This window comes from Centropristis striata, chromosome 8 (assembly GCF_030273125.1).
Source record: "Centropristis striata isolate RG_2023a ecotype Rhode Island chromosome 8, C.striata_1.0, whole genome shotgun sequence".
Taxonomy (NCBI): domain Eukaryota; kingdom Metazoa; phylum Chordata; class Actinopteri; order Perciformes; family Serranidae; genus Centropristis; species Centropristis striata.
Genome location: NC_081524.1, coordinates 23,265,842 through 23,282,566, shown reverse-complemented (window position 1 = coordinate 23,282,566; position 16,725 = coordinate 23,265,842). Strand labels below are relative to the sequence as shown.

The 16,725-nt window shown below is 41.7% G+C and overlaps 1 protein-coding gene across 3 annotated transcripts in view; it reads left to right on the top strand.

Moving 5' to 3' along the window:
* mef2d (myocyte enhancer factor 2d) overlaps positions 1 to 16,725 on the top strand; it is a 112,615-nt gene that overhangs the window by 33,671 nt on the left and 62,219 nt on the right. For all 3 annotated transcript variants that reach the window (XM_059340235.1, XM_059340233.1, XM_059340234.1), the window contains exons 2-3: positions 7,494 to 7,895; positions 15,819 to 16,022. In XM_059340235.1, the coding sequence (XP_059196218.1) occupies positions 7,842 to 7,895; positions 15,819 to 16,022 (258 nt within the window). In that variant the 5' untranslated portion in view covers positions 7,494 to 7,841. The remainder of the gene's footprint in view (positions 1 to 7,493; positions 7,896 to 15,818; positions 16,023 to 16,725) is intronic.

The following is a 16,725-nucleotide window of genomic DNA, read 5'->3' as shown; positions in this document are numbered from 1 at the left end:
TGATCTGAACAGCTCAAGAGTTGGAACTTTTGTGTGTTTTTGTTGCGTTAACATTGTCACTTAGATTTGGTTTCATCAGAGCTATGGGATATTAAATCATCCATCTTTGCTCTCTACATTTTACCCCCGGGTCTGAATAAGCTTCAGAAGTTATTTTATAAATACAAAACACAAAATTATCAGTTGTAAATATCGGCCATGAGAAGCAGGTAGTTGTCTGAATTGTGCCTCCATACACAAAATAGATATTGCAGCAGAAAGGCTGAGAGATCCTGGTTTTTACTGGAGGTCTAGACTGAAAACAGCACTGTGGTTAAAAAATATAAAGGCTGTTTTAGTGGGGATGTGTTGTTTCAATTATTGGTGAGACATTGATGTTTATAATACTGTAAGGAATAGGGATGCAAAATACCGAAAACATTTTAAGTTGGAAAATTTTCATGGGAATTAACATCAATAAACCGTGAATTTAAAAAACTGAAGGTTGGAACTTAAATATAGTTTGGGAAAATATATATTAGCATAACCTCGACTAAAACGACTTGCACATAGCATACTGCACCCATGGACTACATAAAGCTACATTTTATCATTTGGAACGCGACTTTTTGGGATTGTGGATTTAGTTTATATTTATGGTTGGATATGATACAGTTTGTTTAAATAACCCCCAATTTCCAGTTAATTCCCATAAATTTCCATAATTCCCACCATTCAATATTTCCAACATCCCCAGCTTAACTTTACAGTGGAAAGTTTCTGGAAATTTACTGGAAATTTTCCACCCCTTTGCAACCATAGTGAGAAAGGATTCTGGAAAATGATCACAGTGGCAGCTTTTTTATCTTTTGTCGCTGCAATCACAAGGGAAAAAATTGAAAAGAAGACTTGACCCTGACTGCGTTTTTGATAAAAATCCATTGATGGTTTAATGTCATTTGTGGTTTGTGGCACGTTTAAGCAGCAAATGTTCTGCAAGAAAGATGTATAGCTGCAACTAACAATTGTTTTTTTAATAATGCATTTGCAGATTATTTTCTCAATGTAATTGTTTAGTCAACAAGTGAAAATTCTCTGACCAAAACAAAACCCCAAAAATGTATTTTTTTCAACAAACTCATTGAATAATCAATAACATTGAGAGGTTGTTGAACTTGTCAGCATCACATGGACGTTCATGTTGATCACTTGTTGTTCTGCTCCTGTAAAGTGATCCTGTGATCGTTCAGTGCGCCGCCGCGTCAAACACCTGCTGATTTGATTCCCTGTGATTCACAGTCGTACGAAGCATCTGACAGCGTCGTTCGTCATCTCATGTTTCGCCCATCACGTCGGGCCGGTTTCAGTGAACATTGAGTGATGTATGAATATTGGTGAAATATTGATCCGGCTTCAAACCGAGAGGCAGATCAGTCATTTTGATAGCCCCGCTGCAGAGGTCATGACTTCAGCAGCTTCGTGCAGGCAGGTTGAAACCTGAAGCCCTGAACACTGCTGCAGATCTCCTTCTAACTGGAACGAGCATGTTTTCATTCATTTCATCAGCAGTTAACATGATTTGTAAAGATATCATGACACATAACCTCTGATATTTGTGGAAACTTCGATCCAGCATGCCTTAGAGTACCATGTATATATTTTTAGAAATGACTGATGTGGCTGCAACATCTAACAAAACGCCTGTTTGGAATCTTATTTCAGCTCCACTATTGGCAGTATTTTTCTATGCATTCATTATTAACAACTATTAAAACTTACATCACATAGATGAAAGCTTTATAATATCTTACTAAAATGATGCAGGTAAATGCAACTTAAAGTGAACACTGTACGGATGATTTAGCTCAGATTTCAATCTGATTTTGTGTTTTTTTTAAAGTTGACCATTATACAAAGAAATCAATATTTTCTCACTTTTGGTAATTGAATTGCTTGACAAAAGTCAAATACTCACAAAAATGCCAAATGTCACACCAACATCAGTTGAACAGTGATTCATAGGGCAACTCTTTGGAGGATTTCATTGACTGGTAATTGTGTACTTTGGGTTATGTTGTAATCTGACTTTAGCAACTCTTAACACGTGAATATTTTTGCAAATAAACAATACATTAATTCATTTATTCCTTTGATCTTGACTTGATATATGATCTGACATATGATTTAGTTGACTGCTTGAAATCCCCCCTGAGGTTGTGATGGCTTTATCAGTTATTACATTTTTTCTACAGATTTTGGTCTGGACCTGTAGTTTACATTGATACGGCCTAACCACGTTTGATCTTTAGATCCATACCAGGCATTTACATTAATTTGCATCCATCACAGTCGACATAAGCACATGCATAACATGATATTTCAGACAATCTGCATGACATCTGCAGCTTTTGCACCGAGCTCCATCCGTGAAACCATACAGGACCGGATTAGTCCAGGTTGTAGTGGTCACAGTTTGGTGCCGTGGGGGTCTGGCTGCAGTGGTCAGACGTCAGTGCAGAGTGGGAAAAGTGGTGAGGGATTTCTCAGCAATCCTCTGGCATGGCGCCAGCCGCTGAGAACCATCTTCACCCCCCACAACCAGCAGCCCCCCGACCCCTGACTGTTATCTCTCTGCTCCAGGCCGCTCTGCTGCCACTTAACACACCAAGGCAGTAAAGGATGGACATGCAGGACACACACACACACACACATGCAAGCGCACAAACAGATAACACATGCTTAGGCCTGACCAATATATTGATGCTTTAACGTTGTATTAGAGACTTATCATGTGTGCAAACTGATAACCGTCTTCTGAAATCACTGAAAATCATTTTAGCACGATGACGTGATTTTTTTTTGCCATGGTGTCCCTCGGGCCAATGGTTTCATAAACTGTGAGACTATCCTCCCCATGGGGCCATAGAGGAGTTAAAGGGGACATATTTTGCTCTTTTTCTGGTTCAAACTTGTATTTTTGGTTTTTACTAGAACATGTTTCCATACATGAATGTTAAAAAACATATTTTTCTCATACTGTCTTCTCTGATTGGAAAAGTTGTCAATAGTAGCTCCGAGCCAATCTGAACGAATTGTTGAATCACATGTTTTCTGACACAGCTCATCAAAAGGAGACTTAATTCATAGTTTGCGGGTTGATTGATACTCAGGATACCCAAATGTATGTGAAAAAACACAGTTTTGGTTATTCATATTATGTCCTCTTTAATGGCTCATTTGTGCTCTTAATTAAATTCTTAACTCAAATCTGAACACTCACATCCATGAATCTGTCATAGAAACTACCCTACTTTCAGGGTAGTTTAGTGATAGTATCCATGTTTGTACCCATTCATGAACAGAAAACTAACAGATGATTCTGCATGCTTTTAATGGTGCCAATGGGTGTTGTGGAAAAGGAGTTGTCTTGTTTTTTGTCTGTCAGGACTGTGAATCCCCGGCCCTACAACAGCAAATAAATAAATAGCCCTTGAAAATATATTTTGAATTCCGGTCTATGTCAGATTTTGTTCTGCTTTAATTATCACTTCTATCTGACCCACATATTGTACTGTATCAGTCAAGCCTTTGTGCTCACACACACACAGCCACATCGTCATCTGATTACATCACATCTCTCCTTGTTAAAGCCAACAGAGACTCAAATCACATGTAGCCCAAACACGGCAGTCTCCCGCTGCATTTTGTGGCATGTGAGTGTTTTGTTTTGTGTGTCATGACTCAGTCACAGCCCTGCAGCCTCTGACACATACAGCTTGTGGCAGGAACATAGGTGGCGATGTATCAGTAATATGGAGGTCAGTATTAGCCCAGAGGACGGCGCGGCAGGTTGTCAGGAGGAAGGTCACCAGTTCACAAACCTCGACCGGCTGGGAAAATCTGTGTGACGTGCCCTTTAGCAAGTCACTTAACCCCTGTTTGCCCAAGGGAGGCTTCTTATTCTCCAACTGCAGAAGACTTTGGTTGTACTGGGGAGCTTCCAGCTGCAACTGTACACAACTATACATAACATGTTGCTAAAAAAGAACATCCCTGTGTCAACTTTCTCTCCATGAATAAATGTCAAAACCATAATATTGCCCTCGCAGCTTGTGGCTTTCCACCCACATCGTTGGAATAGAAGATTGAAGCTTTGAAATGCTTAACGGCCGTAGCAACAGATGTCAGGGATAATGATGCGATGCAACATTTTCTAACTGTTCTTTTATGGACTAATCTTTGTTGCAGGCTTCCCCGAGGCTATGACCTGATGTGGCCTCTCTAAAGCTTAGTGGACACATTCGTACAGTAACGGTGTTTCTGTTTCCTTTTCATAGCCTTCTAATGCTCAGTTAAGACTCTTACTTTGTTGCCCAGTTTCTGTTTACATACCTTTTTAAATAATATCTTTCTGAAACAACAATATGATACGGACAGCGGAGTCCCGAGGACGCAGGAGATCTCGCGAATTCATGCATAATCAAGTGATATAACCGGACTAGAGAATGTCTCATTTAATGGACAAGAACAGATCATTTGCTTTCAAACAACATTTATTCGACCATATTAGTAACTTACCATCAACTCCCATTACTCCTGCAATGGTTTTCCAAACTACTTCCTTTTTATGGTTGTCTTTATTAAAAGGATGTGACGGGTCACAGAGAATTGTGAAAAGACGAGTGAAAACGTCTACCCTGTTGACTTCAGGTCTGTCCCCGCCCATCATGACATCTTCAAGTTGTAAAAATACAATCCGCCGTGAACCGGAGGTATTTTATTTTGAAAATATACCGGATTTTTTATTTTGTGTCTGTGCACGACTTCCTGCCCCGAACGATCTGCCCTGTGCAGCCGTTACGCTTTCAGTGGAATTTAGGGGTAATTGGACAATTCAGGAAATATACCTTAAAGAAAAAAAACTGATGTACAAATACTCGGCAAGTGTACTGAAGGTTTTCACTTTCTCGAAACAAATGTGCATGAAGGCATATCGCATTAGAGAAGAAGCATCACAGATGAGTTGCCCAGTTTATCCACAGGGATAATAAAATTTTCATCAACTTGACAGCTGTAATATTCCAGCATCTGTACTTAAAGAGTGTAGAAATGTATCGGATTTAGCAGCTGCGCTTGAACAGTTTCCTCAGAAGCTCTGAATTATTTTTTCTCCAATGTGCGCTTTTATGCCCAAATTCCCAGAGTCCAACGCGTCTACAGTGCAAAAGAAGAAGAGCTTGTCATTGGCCCCTTGTGAAATAAACTGCCTAAACGTTTTTTGGCAGTCCCCAGGGTTCTAATCTGGGTCTGCTGTAGATTCCTAATTATCAGCATTAATCTTTTCATTGTCCAGAGCCGCTCTGTCGCTCTGGCCTGCTCAGCGAGGCAGCAGACACACTCCAGGCCCTCTGCTTCCCGTGTGAGAGCAGAGATTCGGCCTGACATCAGACATGGGAAGCGAGCTCCGGCAGCATGAAGGGTAAAAGGTCGAGACTTGACCACCCCGGGCAGATAAAGCAGCCTTTTCATGTGTGATCAGCCCACAGCCTAAAGACAAATCCCTCAGCGCGCTGCCTTTGAACTTCACTGCAACTGGAGCGAGTCCCCCGCTCGCTCAGTGGCTAACGAAGGCAGCAAGGGAGGCTGAACACACACCTCTTTTTTTATTTAGCTAAATGATGTTACCAACACCTCTTTACTCTGTGTACTGTGAAGACAAATGACAAGGTAAAACATATTGGGAACACCTACTCCTTTTAAGAAGTACACTAATGAGGTGATCTACATAGAATCCAGTATGCTTTACCGACTGCTCTTATTAAATCTGTGCCTGTCAAAAGGAAGGAGATGAAGAGAAGCAGAGGACTCAAATGTGGATTTTAGAAAATTCTTGTGCTGGAGGGGCTGGAACCAGATATTAGGAAGATGTTGCCAATGGTTTGTACATTCAGTTCCTGCAGCTCACTGTAGATTTTCCATGTAGAAACCAGGCTCTCCACTCTCCTCCATCAGTGCATTATTCATAAGCAAGTCATCGCCAAAGCAAAGCCAAATGCATCCACTCTAAATGAGCGTGCAGTGCAGCGCCCACAGCAGCACAAAAGGAATGTCAGTCTCATGACAGACTATTTCACATTCTTTGTTTCATAAGAATGGATGTAACTAGAGGGCGTTCTTCTTCTGCGGCTCTCCCAGGTAGAGAGAATGCAAACAATGCCGGAGAGCTGGTGTGGTGTCTGTGCTCCCGCCTTTCCAGATGCTTCAGTGCTGTAATGCTGCCACTTTGCTCCCACTGTCATGTGTGTGTGCTGCTGCGCCGTGTTTACACACAGTCTGTATGTATATATAGCGTGCTATTTTTAAATGCTGAACCACAAATAGTAGAAACGAGGCCTAAAACGGTCCTCGCCTCTGTTGCCATTCCTGTGCTGCTGCCGCCTTCTCATTCATTCATGAGTTTGCATGAATTTGCAGAAACACTCTGGGCTTTCTCTCTCTTCTCTGGCCTTTTAGAATTTGAAATTTATAATGGAGCTATCCTCTGTTTCTGATCAGGCGTCGTAGCGTATCGCAGACCACCCTTATTTCATGGTTAGTTAAATGCACGGCTGAATTAGACATGCCTTTTTACACCGTTCAACTTTCTCTGTGTCGCATGGAATTAGGTCAGTGTTCAGTTTAGGTAATAAGGCATAATATTATCATCGGCAAGCTTGTCGTTTAATGAGTGTCATTGCATAGGAATCTGCTCAGTCATACCTACTTTACGGACATGTCTGAGCCTGGAATATAATCATGAGAAAACTCCCAACTACAGTATCATGTTAAAGGCATTTTGTGCAGATAAATGTAGAGTCCTTTCCATTTACGAGGTGCCCACTGTCACATTTATGTGCCCCTATTAGCTCAGATCATGTTAAACAGACTAAAACCTGTTTCCTGTCAAGGAACGAGCAGAGAACAGGATGGCGTTTGTAAATCCGTGCAATCCACAGACTCTGTGGCTCTGCTCTGCCTTCGATTGGGGAATCACATTCGGCGTGCCAGGCAGCCCCGGCCGGGGCAGCCGGGTGCCGCAGGCGACCAGCAGATCAGTGATGTGGCGGTGATGCCTCTAATGAAGCTGACACAGCACAGCCTCCCTCCTCGCGGGCCCCTGAGGGCCTCCTGCTCTGCATGTAGCGCTGCAAACACTTCCAACCCCCCCTCACCTCTCCATGTTTCAGCCCAATGTGCTTTAGATTTGATGACGCCTCGAATGCGTTGCTGCATCATTTATTCTCTCGTTGTGTATGAGGGGTCAAGGCAAATACAGTGTTTGTAGTATCTAAAGTGGGTCACGGTATACAAACAAAGCCTCTCTCCCCCTTTCCTCTCTCTCTCTCTCTGTCTCTCTCTCTCTCTCTCTCTCTCTCTCTCTCTCTCTCTCTCTCTCTCTCTCTCTCTCTCTCTCTCTCTCTCTCTCTCTCCCTCCCTCTCTCTCTCAGTCTGATGAATGCCTCTGTGTTTTGCAGGAGCTGCCCAGCTGAGGTGAAGGGGAGGGCAGAGGATCCCAGTTCAGCCTGAGTGTGGATGACCTGCCCCCGGAAACAGGACCATGATCTGAGGAAGGCGCCGCACTCCAAACCCTGTTCTTCCTCTCCTCCTTCTCCCTGTTTTTTTATTTTTTTTATTTTATTTCTTTTTTGTAAACCTACCGGGTGACAGCCTCACTGCCTGGCCGCTCCCAACAGAATCAGCGTACGTGGAGAGGACACACCGAAAGAGACGAGACGTTCGAGGAGGAAGAAAAACATCGACAGCCATCCGTGACCTCTGACATTGCCACTCCCCCTTGCCCCTCCCACCGCCACACCGGAAACATGGGGAGGAAAAAGATTCAGATTCAGAGGATCACTGACGAACGCAACAGACAGGTTAGAGCCAATTAAACGAGCCAACAATGTCTGAATGTGTAATAACTTCCTGATTTAACGTGCATCAGTGATCAGCAGCCTGATTAGAGCATCAATAACACAGAGACAGGTGACAAATTAAAGCTGTGACAGACAGTTACCTCCTAATACTCAACTATAAATGCAGATTAACACAAAACACAGTATGGTCACAGCACATGTTTTCAGTTTCTTGGATAAAACTGCAGGTTTCATTATGAAAAGTCCATTTTTATCAAATTATTGTCGTGTTTAACTGCATCAAATTCCCTGTTTTACTAAATATCCCTGTCACACCTCCTGCTTAGATCTGAGAAAGGATCATTTCCACTCCTCCACGACTGAATTCCATTGTGGTGACAGAAAAGTGTAACTCATGCGATAACACATTCCCACAGGGATCCTTTCAGTTTTCACATGTCCCATGTAGCATGAACAACCTAGTGGCTGTTCCCTCAGCAGTGCACAACAGTACAATATAATAACATTGTGTTTTATGAGGCTCATATGACTCCGCTAAGCAATCATGGGGTTTTTCAGAGCCCCACCACCCTCCCCCCTTCCTCCCTACAGTGAAAAAGAGCAGGAAAGTATGATATTCCCCCTCAAAAACAGCCTCAGTCCCTCTGGTTACATCAGTGGCATTGTCAGAGAGGATGAAAGGGTAAATGATCCATCTAAAATGAGTCAACTGGTAAATGGGCTTCGCTCCATTGAGCAGATTGAGTAATGGATTTGACGTGCCCACCTTCAAATGCACAGAGAGACAAGAAAAACAAGACGGAGAAAGGCAGAGGGAGAGAAACAAGGTGCCTGGCTGAATAAGACCTGAGCTGTGAGAGAGAGAGCTGGCCGTAGGGTTTGGAAAATCATCCTCAGTTTTCTTCTCATCAATCTTCGCAGGTTGCATTTCCATAAAGGAGAGCAAACTGCGCCTGCAGGGGGTCAGCGGAGTATGATGGCTTGTTATTCATCAGTACACAATTGGACATAAAGGGGGGAGGAGGGGGTTGCAATGGTTTCTGGTTGGGCAGGCTCTGGTTAATGGAGCCGGAGTTCATATCAGGTGTCGAACAGTTTGTCAATAGGTGACGCACTCTGTGGTAAAACACAGTCATAGTGTCAGAATCAAAGATTACTCGTTGACCCTGATCAGACGATTAGGAAGCAGTGAATAGTTTCTCAATCTCTGCACATCCTGACGCCTGTATTCAAGGAAAACCGCACTCAGCATTTACATTTCACACTTAGTTCTGTGCTTATCGGATACTTTTACCCAGAGAAATTTACACAGAAGAAACACGAGTCAGTTCTTCTATCAGCAACATTCAGAACAAGTCTGCAGTGTTTGAAGTGGAACACAGTATTAAGCTGCTGAAGAAATAAGTCTTTCTACACGCTTGCTCAGTGTTGCTTCAGCTAATGAACAGTGTAGCCTCTGAAAGGAAATCAAATGAATTTTGGAGTACATGCAGCCCGTCACCCTCCTACGTGTTGATTCAGAGATGCTGCCATAAGCTCCACAAAATAAACAGCGTTCAGAGTGTGGGCCCCGGCTGGAAACACGACAGCATCTCAAATACCACATTTCTTCTAGAGACAAAGAAGCACGAGGAAGAGCGCTGAACAGAACTGGAAATGTTTGGATTGATTGAATGGATTTTTATGGGGTACTTTTTGTCACATTAAAGATAAGAAAGACAGTTTTCACTGCCATTATGACCCATGGAGCCGGAGGGTAGGGACAGTTTTCCTTCCAGAAATCAAGAAACCTTCAATCCATAATCAATTTAATGCTGTACGACATCCAGCACAATCCAAAAGTACATCACATAAACAGTAGTTGGCATCAGCTTTAAAAGTCCTTAAAGTCCTCTTAAAGGAGACATATTATATCCCATTCTAGGTTCATAATTTTATTTTGGGTTTCTTCTAAAACATGTCTACAGACTTAATTTTCAAAAAACATGTTATTTTTCTTGTGCTATCTTTCTGAATATACCTTCATTCAGCCTCTGTCTGCAATGCTCCGTTTTAGTTTCTGTCTCTTTAAATTCCCATCCTGAAAGAGCCCCGTCTGCTCTGATTGCATCTGCACTCTCTGCACCATCATTGCAGCTAGGGAATGACTCTAACTACACTGTAGCTGCACTTTAAACCAATAAATATAATGTTACAGTAACCCGACATTTTACATTTGCTACAAATATAAATGATCATGTTACATTTAATTAAGTGGTGTGAAACGAGAGTCGAACTTTTTATCTTTCACACCATCGTACACCGTTTTAACCGTGTACGTTAGCCTCGGGTTTACCAGAGTTGGCAAAACGAAGCTAACGCTGGTGAATTAGCCGTGCCATATCGCTGTCATGGACCAGTCACTTCAGTCTCCTCGCTGTAAAACACTGTGCTCTGCTGTTTTGGCAAAATAAATAACACCATTACCAACCATCATTATCAACACACGGACTATGCTTCTGTCCTTCACAATAAAATACAGCACAGTGAAAATATAGACACACTTTTTAAAATCGTCGCCCGAGTGAATTTACTGCTTCATCTCATCAGATTTACTTTTGCATTGTAATGAGACATGTAAGTCTGCTTATACATAAATTAAATTTCACATTTAGATTGTTATATATATATATATATATATATATTTATTATAAATCAGTTCTACCTACACTGGTGTTGGTGCTCTTATTCAAAATGCCTGTGAAATACCTGAAAGTGCGTCATTGCGGATGTGACCAGATACATAAATAAAAATATATCATTTATTAGTATATTTTTGACATCACAACCTCACAGAAGTCCTGACGGCTCGTTTAAAATCAATTTCTGAATCCAGGCTGTGTGAATTTCTCTGTACATTGAGCATTTGGTACTTAAACAGTATTCATATGGCACCTACAATTGGCTTTCTAATAAAGAAAAAAACACAGAATTTACATTTTTACAAATATGGGACAATCCTGGGTTGTCTCTGACTCCCAGGAAGCATTTCAGTATCTGTTGTATCTCAGTTTTTGGGTCAGTTTGGGATATTTGGATGTTTTGGTGATATCGATCTCAGTTGCAGTAACCTAATTTGCTGCAGCTCTGTTTTGTTTAATTGAGGCTCGTGGGTATTGTAGCACCACACCTAAAAAAAAAACATAAATTTGAATCATTACAACTCGTAACTGTAATATTGTTAATCTATCCTGTTTTAGTACAAGTATTTTTTTTACTCTTTTTTTTTTTATTGCTGATTCAACCAGGACAGTTTCATGTCCATGCAAGCCTCAACTATTGTCTGAGAAAACGGGGAAGATTTACTCCTCTGTGTTTAGGATGTTAATGAAAGAAAATGTTGAAATGTGAGTTTACATCTGGGAGAAATTCTTCCTTTCACAGTGGAACGCCACACTCTCCACACTCTCCACACGACTCTACAAATCATTAGATATGATTTAGCTGTCACATACATTAAAAATGAGACTAAAATGGTAGGTGGCGTTTTAAAAAATGTAGAAGAGAGTCAAGTTGAGAAGCAAGTTCCTTCCATGACGCGGGCCTCCTTTACCACTAATGCCTTCAAAGTGAGAGCAATAACAAAAGCTGCGTGGTGTTGCGATGATCAGGATCTCGGTTTTAACTGTTCGGACCTGACTGTGTGAGCGAGAGCAGCGAGCAAATGAAAGGGAGGTTTTAGCTACAGGAAACAGCGAGAGGAGGTTGCGGTTGTCAGTGGTGGTTTCCTCATCCATCTGCCACACAACCACAACCTCGCCAAGACACACAGTCACACACACACACACACACACACACACACACACACACACACACACACACACACACACACACAAAACCACTCGCCCCCTTTCTTTCTTTCATTCTTTCTTTCTCTCTCTCCTCGCTGAGGATGTCTTATTCTTTAGTTGCCATTGGTTACCTGGCAATTCTGTTCTTAATGTCAATTACCTCCAGCTTGTTTATGCTTTGTGGCAAACGGGGGGATCGAAACTGAGACCCAAAGTCCGCACCCCGCTGCCCACCTCTCCTCAGAAAAGAGGAAGAGAGAAAGACAGGGCTTTTATTGAGATGCTTGGAGTGATTTTTGTTTGTTTTCTGACCTTATAATTTGTCAGGAGAGCAGTTGTTGTTGTTTGCAGTGGCTTGTCTCTTCATCACCAGCCGCTCTCGTCATCCTGCACAGCCGTAATTTCCTCCCTTTCCAACATCGCCACATAATTTATCTGCTCATTCTGTGAGAGTGAGAGAGAAAGAGAGAGAGACGGAGGGGGGATATGTAGATAGGCAGAGAGATAAAGGTGGGGGAGCTGGAGGGGCGGGGGGGGTGAGGGAGGTAAGATGATGGTAGCAGTGTGTGATGAGGTGGGAAATGGGGGGCGGAGGGGAGGCAGGAGGGGAGTCTGTTGCCCATGGATACGACCCCGATATAATTTGATTTGTGGCAGCAGGAAGCAATGAGTGAGCGAGCGCGAAAGGAGGGAGGGGGAGGGCTGTGGGGGGGGAGGAGGATGTGGAAAAAAAGCGAGAGAGAGAGAGAGAGGAAGAGAAAACGAGGGCGAGAAAATAAGGAGGAGGAAAAAGAGAGAGAGAAGGAGGGATGAGAGAGGCTTAAAGATGTCGGGCGCCGAAGTAAAAAGGAGCAAGAGATATGAGAGATGGAGTGATTGTGAGACAGAGAGATGGAGAGATTGAAGGTCTCACATGGCTGCTTTGCTAGCTTTCATCCTCGATATCTCTATCTTATCTCCACCCCTCTCTCTCTCTCTTTCCTTATTCAATTCATTTCAATTACATTCAGTTCAAAGCTGCGCTGCAGGCAGAGCAGAAGCACGGTCTGTCTCAGTGCAGGTGAACCAGCGGAGCAATTACTGGCATTACATTCATCATTTTAATATCAATGCATCATTAGTACATTGTTTTGCAGACGGTATTACCACAGCAGAGTATAATTATCATAAATAGAAAAGACTTTAAAGACTGTTTGCATCTGCTGGCCTCTGAACTCTGCTGTTTGCTTCTTCATAACCCTCCCAACCCCAAACACCTTTCACTGCCGTTACATTTAACACTGTGGCCTCTTTTATCATTGCAATATACATTACATATGTATATACTATACAATGTATAAGTCCTTCTATGTAAAACAACACAAATCATGTAATCAATTCTAAGGTCATAAATAAAAAAATAGAAATGCAAGTTGAATTTCGTTGATCATTTTCAAAAATTTGAGAATGTTACTATACAAACAGATTTTCCAAGTGCCCACAAGTGTTACCAATATAAAAAAAATGGTCTCCACATATCAAATTATTTACATTTTTACAACCTCTACTTCCAACTTCTCTTGTACTCTCCTCTCTGCTCTGCGTAAACAACCTGCAGCTCAGTCTGAGATTCACTGAATTTTTGTCATGTGACTGTTGGTCTCAGCCAACACATTCATGGCCTCTTAGTGTCATTGAGGAGCACAGAATTTAATGTTTTCAACAGAAACTGACAATTGCAAATGGTTTATTTTAAAGGTGATTTAATCAGATTTCGGATCAATTTTAAAATTACATTTGTTTACATTGCCTGATAGAAGCATGCAATTCCTTCAAGGGCAGTCAGAAATATGAAAATCCAATGATAACTTCTGTTTTAACACTTTCTGGCTATAAAGAATTGTGTAATTGTATTTTTTTTTTCCCTGAGGAAAACATGCCTTTTAAACCTGTCTATGGTTTGAGGCGTTCAGAGGGTTAAAGCACCTGCAGGATATCATGGTCTGGGATCCAAAACTTAAGCGCAGAATCTTCCAAGAATGCTTCACTACAAATCCCGCCCCTCAATCAGTGATGTCACTGCAGGTGTTTTAGCCTTTTACGTCTGATGGAAAAAGTGTTGATGTCACTGGTGGGCGTGGCCTGGAGAGCAGCATGATTGGAACCCTTTCTGACTATTTTAACACCTTCAGATAATTCCAGGGTCCCATCTGTGTACACACTCTTTATTTGCATTTCTGTCATATCAAACACCAGATATTGTATCGGTACCTGAAGCTTCTCCTTCTCTCCATTTCTTAATCTTTCTCGCTCCCTCTGTGTGTGTTTGTGTTTGTGCAATCCTGTGTGTTTAATCCAAACAAAGCTAAATCTCCCTGGATTGTAAATACCAGTTGGTTATAGCAGGAAAGCGCTTCTAAAGCCAACCAGGAGACAACAAGGGACCCTGTGCTTCAGCAACACTCCCAGTTCTGTTCCGCTTGTTCACAACTGAGGGGGCTCGTACAAGTGTGTGTGTGTGTGTGTGTGAGTGTGTGTGTGTGAGAGAGAGAGAGGAAAAGAGAGAAATAACGTGTGACAGAAGGAGAGTGTGGAAAAGAGAGCGGGAGAGAGTGTGTGACATAGAAAGAGAGCATGGAAAAGAGCATAACAGAGTGTGAAAACGACGAGGAGAATGAGTGTGACGGGAGGAGAGAGAGTGTGTGTGTGTGTGTGCGTGCAAAATACAAACTGAGTACTTGAAAGAGAGCATGTTTAGACACTCTGTCTAGAAGTCTGTTTCCTAAAGCACACAGTACTTTCATACAATCAATCCTGTTACTCCCGACGGCAAACTGTCAGCCTGAATGCACGACTATAAAAACTGTGATTTAGGGTGTTGAAATGCAAAAAAGCTCAAAATATACGTCTCAGGTCCAGGATCATGTCAAGTTTAGCCTCAAAGGAATGCTTCTTTTGCCAAAATTGAGATTGAAAGTCACTGAGTTTGATGACGAAACTTCAAGAAGTCACAGCTTGTTATATTTTATTTTTTTTTATTTGTTCGATTTAGGACGGAATCTGATTTCACCTGTTTCTAGTCTTTGTTGAATATGAAGATGAAGATGAAGCGTGGACACAGTAGCTTCACTTAGCTCAGACAGACATGAGAGTGGCATCAATTTCTTAATCAACTAGGCTACGGGCCATAATGTCAAACTATTCTTGTATAGCCAGCCTCTTCTTGTAAAGCTACAGCTTGTTTTTCTCAGATTTCTTTTGAGCCAATAATTTGTTGTTTCCAGCTGCAAGAAGACACTTTAAACACTGAAATATAATCCATTTTTTATAACTTTTAAAATGATTTTTAGGTTGTTTTTTAGGTGAAATATTATTATTTTTCCTATGTCGTTATTTTACTTTTTTAAGGATCTGTGAGATGTAAATGTTGCCATCTATACAGACCCGAGTACATCCGAAACATAACCCAAGCTCATTAGTTGCATTTTGCGACCATTTAATCACATTATTTATGACTTTTTTATGGTATTGTGGTCATCTGACTACAGCAGTGGAAATATATATCACTGACAGCACATGAAGGGTGGGAGCAGTTTCATCACACAGTCAGAGGCAACAGAAAAAGTTGGCTTCTTTGTTGGTGTGAGTGAGCCAGGCATGTTTCTGTGAAGGCTTAATGTCTGCACTAAGTGACTGTTTGTTTATTTTTAATTGAGCTTATGTGGTTTCAGTTGAATTTTGAGGGAAGGAAAGACGGTTATCAGTCTGTAAATGTTTGCAGCTTGTAATAATTTAAAATGTAATGCTCACACACGGCAATCCTGAACATTTTTTGGCCCATTTTTTCTTAAAACAAGAAAAGAATAAGAAAGAACTCCTGTCTTTAGTTCTTTAAAAAAATATTCTTGTAATTTTGTGAATATGACAGGATAAGGCATAATGCTGCACTGGGAAATAACATTTCAATGTTTTTAAATTAGATTATCTTGAAGTGTTTGATATAATTCATTGCTGCTTCCAAAAGGAACATTTACCCACATCAAAACGGCTTTCTCGTCTTCTTCACCTCCTCCTCGTCTCACCCCTTCTCACGTTCTTTCTCTCCCTCCCCCAGGTGACGTTCACCAAGCGGAAGTTCGGCCTGATGAAGAAGGCGTACGAGCTGAGCGTCCTGTGTGACTGCGAGATCGCCCTCATCATCTTCAACCACTCCAACAAGCTGTTCCAGTACGCCAGCACCGACATGGACAAGGTCCTGCTCAAGTACACCGAGTACAACGAGCCGCACGAGAGCCGGACCAACGCCGACATCATCGAGGTAAAGCGTGGGAGGGGGTGCAGTGGGTAAAACAACAGGAGATCATTGATTTGACTGTGAAATAGTTACTGACTCTCTGTCAATGATGACTTTTCATCCAGACGGTGTGTTTTTTTGTGTGAAAGTTGGACAATCAGTTTGAAGATGTTGTGTTCTTAGTATTTGTTGTGCCAGTGTTTGGGGCCAAAACAAGAGTTTATTTTCCCCAGAGGCATCATTAAGATGTGACCTGAACTAATCTCATCTCGTCCTCTCCAGACTCATTCAGGCCTAATTAAGTCTAGTCCAGTCTGTTAAGGCCAGTCCAGATCATTGCAGTCCAGTCTGTTTAACTAGGTGTGAACTGTTTCACACACTGCTGCCCACATCTCAACTTTAAACCCAGCCTGGTCCTACGGCTTACTTTTTTAGTTTTTATAGATTTTTACCTAAACAGTACACTCATTTTTTTCAGCTATTCACATAGACATGATGTCCCAAAATGGCCAAACATTGCTGAGTTACCTGTCGCAAAAAGACTCCACAGTTACCAGAGTTTGCATTAAATTGTTACCTTACACAAAGAGCTTGATATTTGGGGAAATGTGCTTATTTACTTTTTTGCTGAGAGTAAGATGAGAAGGTAAAGGTCACCTTCACCAAATCAAATCAAATCAAATCAAGTTTATTTGTATAGCCCTTTACAGTAGCCAGAAGGTCCCCA